We start from the raw sequence: 8,876 nt of genomic DNA on the forward strand, positions 1-8,876 counted from the left end.
GAGCTAAAGTAGGTAGGTGCAACAATAATTCAAGTGGATAACAAGTCAGCAATTGAGTTAGCAAAGAATCCAGTGAATCATGAAAGGAGCAAACACATCGATGTTCGCTTTCACTTCATTCGAGAACATGTGAAGGAAGGAAGTGTCGAATTGAGGCATGTAGCAAGCAAGGATCAAGCAGCAGATATTTTCACAAAACCATTATCGAAAGAAATTTTCGACAGAGGCAAGAAATTGATAGGCATGATGGATGGTAGAAACATTTAAGTTTACAGGGGAGTTTTGTTGAATAAACTTTAATGTTATTAAATGGGTTTTATTGATACGTTAGTGAAAAATAAAGAGTTTCTTGTAGTGGAAAAGCCAAGAGATAGTGGCATATTAAGAGTATTTATTTGCTTTAATTTCCTGGTATAGTAGAAGTCTTTTAGGTCTATATAAAGACTTGTTTGTATTTTCATTTTCAACAAGAAAGTAAAAAGTTCAGTTTTAAAGTAAGATATCCACCAGTGGAAGTATAGTGTAAAAAGTGTTCTGTGTAGTTTTAAAGCAAGTCTTCCACCAGTGGAAGTATAGTGTTAAAAGTGTCCAAAATTGTTACAACTGCAGAATAGAAGTAGCAGTCAGTTTTTTTACAAGCCCTAACGCTGTCGTGTCGTAACCGAATCAAAAGACACTGGATTCCGCCACCAAACTCTGGATAAAGATGTGACAGTCATACTCCACCTGAGGTTCACAATCCTCATAGCTCGCCAACACATTACTCCCGGAGAAGGGAAAGGTACAACGCATATGCCCTGACCTATAAACGAAAAAGGAACCCACTCCCCATATGCATTCTAGAAAGAACAATCCAAGGTCCCTTGAAAAGCCCCAAAAGCTCAGTACTGGAGATCTGGACAAGCAATTCGAGCATGTGGACAATAGGTTGGACTATTATCTTGTTCAGGAAGCAAAGAAGTGTAAGCTCTTTGCGCTAATTCTCAAGGGAGTCACCATAACTTGGTTCAAAACCCTCACACACGGGAGCATAGATTCTTGGAAAGAACTGTGCGATTCATTTGCTCCTTAGTTCATCTCTCAAAAATGGCAATCCACCGCCATGGTTGTACTAAGCAGAATCATGCAAAATAAGAAGAGACCATGCGAGAGTACATAGACTGATTTACAAAGGTAAAAATAGAAGTGGAATATATGGACGTCAAATTAAAATGCCAGTTATTCAATAAGGGACTGTAATTAATTAGTGAGTGTTCTCAGAAAAATTAAGATTAGAAGGAACTTGCAGTTTAAGTGACATGTTAAATAGGGCATGCCCTCTATCAACTAAAAGGAAGAACTCTTAATTAAATAAAAGACCCAGGGAACAAGAAACCCTGGGTATTATCGAGTGCAAGAAGAAAACAATAACCATCACAAAGACTTTGAAGAGCGAGGACCCCGGGGAAGATTTTCCTCATACACCCCTTTAAGCACATCAAGGGAGAAAAACTGGGGAGAATCCCCAAACACTGTGTTTAAAGAAGTCGGGATTAGGAATCCTTACTCAATCAAAGAGTTTTCCGCCATAGATGAGTCAAAATACTGTCATTTTCACAAAAGTCATGGCCAAAACACCAATGAATGCATCCACTTAGAGGACAAATTATCAGGTATACCTGAGATAGATGAAGGAGAGACGATCGAAATTGAAAGAAAGATCATCGATGATGGTATGAGTCCCCAAGAAAATGTTAAGGTCATATGCGCATCTAAGGGGAAGAAAGACAATATAAGTAAGGATAAAAAGGATTAAAAGAGGAAACAACAATACATCGCTTCCGTTACTAGGGACCTCCCTTGAAAAAAAAACATCCATGGAGTCTATGGATATGAGGATAGTTAAGTTGATGGTCATCAGCAAGGAAAAGGGAAGAACCCCTGAAATGAAGCCATAAAGGCATATCCTAGGGTTCTCATATAGCAAAAAGGTGGGCGGATATCCTAGGGTTATGGACTTTTGAGATAGCAAAAAAGTTGGCGGAACTCCAAAGGAGATTTTTCCTCGTTTCGGGAGGAAAACAAGGTGAGTCTTCGCGGGCTGCGGAGATTCGTCCTCCCAAGGTTCCCCAGATAGAAGTTGGTTCTTCTGCAATGCCAACCAGTTAAGAGTGGATCCCAGGGTAGAGAGATTGGAGGATTATCTGACACTTATTGAGCCTCCTTTGTAGTGTAACCCAATCTTTGACGCCACGATTTTTGCTGATCATTACTTTTCCTTTTCTAGGAGCTTCTTAGGCGATTATCAAATGGTTCGTTTCTTATCTCCCTCCCAACTGTCATCTTTACTAGAGGTCCATCTTATGAGATGTTTTTTGGCAGGGAAGGGGATGAGGGAGAAATGCTCGGATACCCTGGGGAGAATGTTGTTTGAGGTGACCAACCTAAATGAGCGTACCTGGGAGGGCGAGGTGGCACTAATACAAATGAATGAAGGAAGAAATGATCTGAAGACGCATACCCAGGAAGTGGACGAGGAGAGGTAGATCCAACAAACAGAGGTGGATGGTTTGAAAAAATTGCTTAGGGAAGCTCATTGTGCCCTTGAGAGCACGGAGGAGCTTGTCTTCGAGCTTTTGGAAGAAGTCGTTGTGGCCTCTATCACTCATTTTAAAGAAGCAAGAAGGGAGGTGGCTCTCCTTCCTATAGGGACTCAGATAAAAAAAAAACTTACAGGAAAAAAAATAAAGAACTCTCTAACTTACAGGGACTAAAAATAAAGAACACTTAACCATTTTGGAATTTGCTAAGCATATATTAACTATAGAATAGGGTCGAATAGAAAACACTCTCAATTCTTAAATAAGTGAGACTCCTAATTTAATAAGTCATTCAACACTAGTGTTCTTTCGCGTAACGTGTGAACTAGGACAAACAGTCAGTTTTTATGAATAAGATATTGGATATAATCCACTAGAAGTGCATAAGAATGAGTAGAGACACACCCTCATGAATAAATTTCCATGCCGTTTAAGAGTCAGACTAACAAATCACATTTCTGAAACCATGCTTCTAATAAGCAATATCAATACCATGAGAAATGATTTGAAGTATGACATTAATATTAGAGGTGAAATCACAACTTCCTACAAAACATGTGATCCAACTTTCAGAAGGGTTTCTCAAAATACCACCAAAGTCGAATGGCCTATAAGGAATACTCAAGGCATGAGGAATACTTCGGGTAGTGAGGAATTACTAAGAAGGCCACATTTGCTACTATGAGCTTTAATTTATTTTGCTTTCAACATAATATGGGCAGCACAGGGAGACATTGTGCATAGAATATGCACATAGCTTGGACGGAATAGGTTCAATTTATATGGTAGAAATGATATAGAAGTATTACAATATTGTGAATGAGGATGCCGCAATGTTCATGCAGTTTTGACTGAGTGAGTTGGTTATGTTTAAGCTAGATGTTGTACATGATGGTTGGTTGGGCGGTGTTATGAATTGATCGGAAAGGGTTCTATTTTCATTTGAATCTTCGAAAGTGGAATGGAGTAGCATTATCACTCATGCAGGATATACATTGGCACTAAAAGCATTGATGGCTGATGAGTTTTATTATAGATTGAGTTAACTCATTCTAACAAAACCGACTTGCAAAATGAATGGTGCCACTTTTTATAATTGCACCCCTTCACGCCCAACATTTTTTATGATATCATATTAGAGTTTATCTTAATTCATCTTTATAAAATCAACTTATAAGGTGAGAGATGTCACTTTATATAAACTGTTTAGAAGCTCTATGTTAAACCAATACGAAACTTTTAGAGGCTCTATGTTTAACCAATGCAAAACTTAAAATTTTTCGAATAGAATATGATGTATCTACTCCTCTTCATATCTTGTAATATATATTGTGTCACCAAGATACTTTTTAGTCTTAACTTTTTAGCGTATTATATTATGAGTCCTCTGCAATCCTTCCTTCATAAAAAAAGGGTAGTTAGTCTTCACTGTGATATTGAATTCAGACTATCTTTATTGTATTGGATTATCTTTATTGTATTCGACCAGAATACTCTTTATACTTTCATTAATTTAATTTAATGTTTGTTTATACAAAAATAGTATGCGGAATAAACACTTAAAATAATTTCTATAAACAACCATTTAAATTGATTGTTTGTGTGAGAAAATATTTTTTTTAAAAGTGAAAACTCTAATTTTCTAATACGTATTCAATACTATATGTATATCTCTTTTATATAATATAAATTAAAATTTTAAATAAAATCTGATAAAAAATGTCAGTAATCAAGTAACCAACCATAATTAGCTGTCAAGGAGTTTATATTTAAAATAATATATATTAATATTATAAATAAAAATATTAAATATCATGTAACCAACATTATGAAATCAATCTGTTATTAAGTTATGCCTTCCATCAAAATAAAACTAACTATAGAAACATTAATTTGATTTTCCAGTGCCACAACAACATAATCCATAATTATCTACCATCATATAGTTGCAAAATCCTCGGCAGGTCCCATATGAAGCATGTTAGAAACATAATTAACGATCGTTTAGTGTTGTTAACAGAATCCTAACACAATCTGTTACCTCATTCACGCTTATAATTAGTGTTCCCTTTTCCCAAACCCTAAAGCAACACATATTTTTCTAAGCTCCAACATTAGTGATGAAGCTAATAATGTCACTTATGCTTTTAATGTTTTTGTGTCTTTTGGTTGTAACATGCAACGCAACCAAAGACATATTCATATTGGCTGGACAAAGCAACATGGTTGGTCAAGGAGGTGTTTATAATAGGAAATGGGACGGTGATGTTCCAAAAGAGTGTAAGCCAAGCCCGTCAGTTTTGAGACTAAGTGCAAAACTAGTTTGGGAAGAAGCCCGTGAGCCTCTTCATAGAGATATCGATGTGAGAAAAACTTGTGGTATTGGGCCCGGACTTGCATTTGCAAACGAGATAGTTAGAATGAGAGGCGGTGGTGGTAGAAATGTTGTAGGACTTGTTCCTTGTGCTGTTGGTGGGACGAGAATTGAAGAGTGGAGAAAGGGTGCTCCGTTGTATAATCAATTGGTGAAACGATCTATTAAATCGGTTAAGAATGGTGGTGTAATAAGAGCACTTCTTTGGTATCAAGGTGAAAGTGATACTGTTAGAGAAGAAGATGCTACGATTTATAAGAGAAGAATGAAGAGATTTATCATGAATATTCGATCCGATCTTAAACTTCCAAATCTCCTTGTTATTCAGGTAGCACTTGCATCAGGACAAGGCAAGTTTACAAATATGATAAGATATGCTCAATTGAGTATCAAACTTCCTAATGTCATGTGTGTTGATGCTAAAGGATTGCGTCTCGAGGAAGATAATCTTCATCTTACATCAATGTCTGAGGTTCATTTGGGCATTCAGCTGGCTCATGCCTATCTCGCTTCCTCCAATCATCACTTAAATTATACACAAATTAGTTAATTGATTAGGCATTTACTTTGTTAAGTGAATAGCTAAGTAAGTTATCGCTTGTTTAGCATAAAAGTTAACCACACATTTTTCATAGTTACGCAACTCGACTATTAGATTTAGATTGAACTTCCTACATTTCATCTTTGTAAATTGGATTTTGTATCGAAAATGTATGTTTATATCTCTATTTAAACTTTAGAAAACAAGTTACTACTATAAACTTTAGAAAACAACTCTTATATACATTTTTTATGCTAAAATTAAAAGAATACATGTGTGTCGGAATGAGTTAATTTATTTGTTAAACTATATAATATATTTATATGAAGTAGAAAATTTGAAATGATTGTGAAATGCACTTTCATTATATAAAGTCAATTTTATTAAAAATAAATCATTTAAATAAAATTTTGGTTACACGTGAAATATTATATTTATTGATTGAAAAGTACTTTTGATAGGCTTCTCAATTCCTAATATCTCTTAATAGATATGTTCCAATGATAAAAAATATCAATCTTTTCGTTTGTACTCTGCCTTTTCTAAAGGAAGATTTTCCGAAAACTTTCTAGTAAAAACATGTACAATGGTCTCTATTATGTAAAGTTATAAATGAGTAACAAAAAAACCACTACTTTAATTGTTGAAGATAAGAATTGCTTATAATAAAAGAAATTATTGAAGAAAATAGTTTGGACAAGATAATAAATTTAGTATTTTCTATAACCAAAAGCTAAACATATATCATCATTGTTGCTTTTACTCATAATTTTCGATACAGATATATTGTATGCAGTGTTGTAAAAACCAGACTGGATATCAAACCGGTGAGGCTATTGGGTAACTGATTTATTGATCGAATTGCTGAGTGATTGGTCGAACCACATGATTAAACTGGATTAAATCGGATAATTCGGTTGAATAGACCGGTCGTTATAACAAAACTATATAGGTATAAAACATGTCGAACATGATGATTCAGTCTCTACAATATATAACTGGCACTTAAATTTAAAAAAAATATCCTAAATAAATTCACAAGGTCATAATTTAAATTCAAATTTTAAACATATGTATCACACATAATAAAATAGTAAAAAATTACAAAATATATATTTGCAAACAAAATTTAATCGCAAAATAATCTAATTGAATAAATTATAATAAAATAACTTCATTGTCTACTAAATTTAATTTCAAAGAAAAAATTATTTCAATGTTGGTATCAACTTCTTCAATATCAAAAACATCTTTTTTTAATTTTTTTTTATTAGTTTATTATTTTATTTTAATTTTTCATTAAAATAATTAAATTAAAATAATTAAAATGATGTTGTTTTAAGTTTTAAAAATAAAATAAAAATTAAAAATGCATTTAAACCACTAGTTCTGAAAAATTGTCGTTTTTTCTGGTTTTATCGGTTTTGACCAGTTCACACCGGTTCAATGACATATCTGATCCAGCAATTGAACCAGACCGGTTAACTGGCCAATTTTCAGTTCAACCGGTCCAACCGACCAGTCCGGTCCGATTTTTAAAACACTGATTGTATGACCAAGAAAATTCCTCTTCTCATAACCCATACATATGATAAAAATTTGACATTTTAGAAATATGAAAGACCTTGAAAGAGAATGGAAAAAAAATTAGATGAGTGAGTTGTAATGTTAACCATGATTTAGCTTAAATTTATTATGTCACTTCGTTGCTATATTTTATATTTCACATTTTAAGGTTAAATCTGTTTAATGTTCATCAAAATTAAACATTTTTATTTTTTTCCTCTAAAACAGTTTTTTAAGAATTATTTTCTAAAGTTTGGATTTTAACATTTGGTCCGTCTTGTTAAAATTGTCGCTAATTCAGTAGTTAAATAATAGATCTTTGTTAAAAAAATCGTCTCTAGTTTAACTAAGTTGTTAAAACCGTTGCTAAATTGTAAGAGAGACAAAAAGTTAGAATTCTAAAATTTAGAGAGATGATTCCTCAAAAAAAAAAATTTAGATTTACGAAAAGTGAAAATGTCTAACTTTCGAGACTTTAAACATATTTAACCTTTTATTTTATTGAGACATATTAATCAAGTTTTAACAAACAAGACAATAACTTTTGAAGATTTATGATGATCAAATTGAAGATTTATGATACTTGATGAGACAAAATTATTTCACCTATTAACTACATAATCATGATTTAGCAAGAACTTCATAATGCACTATTTTTTTTTATTGGACCAGACCACAAATGCTTGATTACACCACATACACATCATTACTAAGAAAACTCATATAAAAGAAAGACAAAGTTGATCTCTAAAATGATTAAATTTGGTCTCCAACAAGTTTGGAGACAAACTCTTAGATGAGAACGTATTCCTCCTTAAAATATTGGTCACAAACGTGTCAGAGATTGATATCGTCGCTAAAAAACTGTCACTAATTTAGCTAAGTTGTAAAAATCGTTATTAAATTGCAAGAGAAACCAAAAGTTTTAACAAACAACACAATGAACTATTGAAGATTTATGATAGTTGATTAGGCATAATTATTTCACCTATTAATTACATAATCATGATTTAACAAGAGATTCATAATGCACTCTTTATTCATTTTTTTATTGGACCAGATCACAAATGCTTGATAACACCACATACACATCACTACTGAGAAAACTCATATCAAAGAGAGAGAGAAAATTTGTGTCTAAAATGATTAATTTTGTCTCCAACGAGTTTGGAGACAGATTCTTAGACGAAAATTATCACTCCAACTCTTAAGTCAATTCAAGATTCAAGATCAATATAAAGAAAAATAGAGATTGGAGAATATACATTATTTTTCGTGTGAACACACTTTGTATATTAGTCGAGTGGAGTGGATTAGAGATGAATTTAGTCTCATCTATTTAAAGCAATCCCTCATATATTAAAAATTTAAATTTTAAATTTGGCAAGTTCAAAGGAATTATCCCTAGCATATTTCATATGTGAAATTCAAAATTCACTCCTTAATATTCTTGAGGGGTAACCCCTGACATATATTATTTTAATTTTTTATACTTTTACATTGGAAGTAATTTTTCTATCCGATGAAATTTGCATGTGACATAAACCTCATGACAACTTTGGCTTTTTTTAGTGTAACTTAAATATTTAAATTGAAAGATTTCAACACAAAAAAAAAAATTACATAATAATAATAAAAGATTTATATCAAAAATATTTTTTATGAAAAACTATTAAAAATAGCTTTAGATTTCAATAATTTTAGTAAAACTTTGATGTTACATAAACATAACAAAAAAAGGATTAAACCTAAAATATTTTTATGATAAATTATTTAAATTATAACAAAACAATCTCATTTATTTTTAAAAAAGTAT

At 32.3% G+C, this 8,876-nt stretch overlaps 1 protein-coding gene across 1 annotated transcript; it reads left to right on the top strand.

The window, feature by feature from the left end:
* The first annotated feature begins 4,711 nt into the window (after positions 1 to 4,711).
* Positions 4,712 to 5,503, top strand: LOC131598589 (probable carbohydrate esterase At4g34215). The gene has a single exon (XM_058871172.1). The coding sequence runs from the start codon at positions 4,712 to 4,714 to the stop codon at positions 5,501 to 5,503; it is 792 nt and encodes a 263-aa protein (XP_058727155.1).
* Positions 5,504 to 8,876: the final 3,373 nt, after the last annotated feature.

Source organism: Vicia villosa, linkage group LG4 (genome assembly GCF_029867415.1).
Source record: "Vicia villosa cultivar HV-30 ecotype Madison, WI linkage group LG4, Vvil1.0, whole genome shotgun sequence".
Lineage (NCBI taxonomy): Eukaryota > Viridiplantae > Streptophyta > Magnoliopsida > Fabales > Fabaceae > Vicia > Vicia villosa.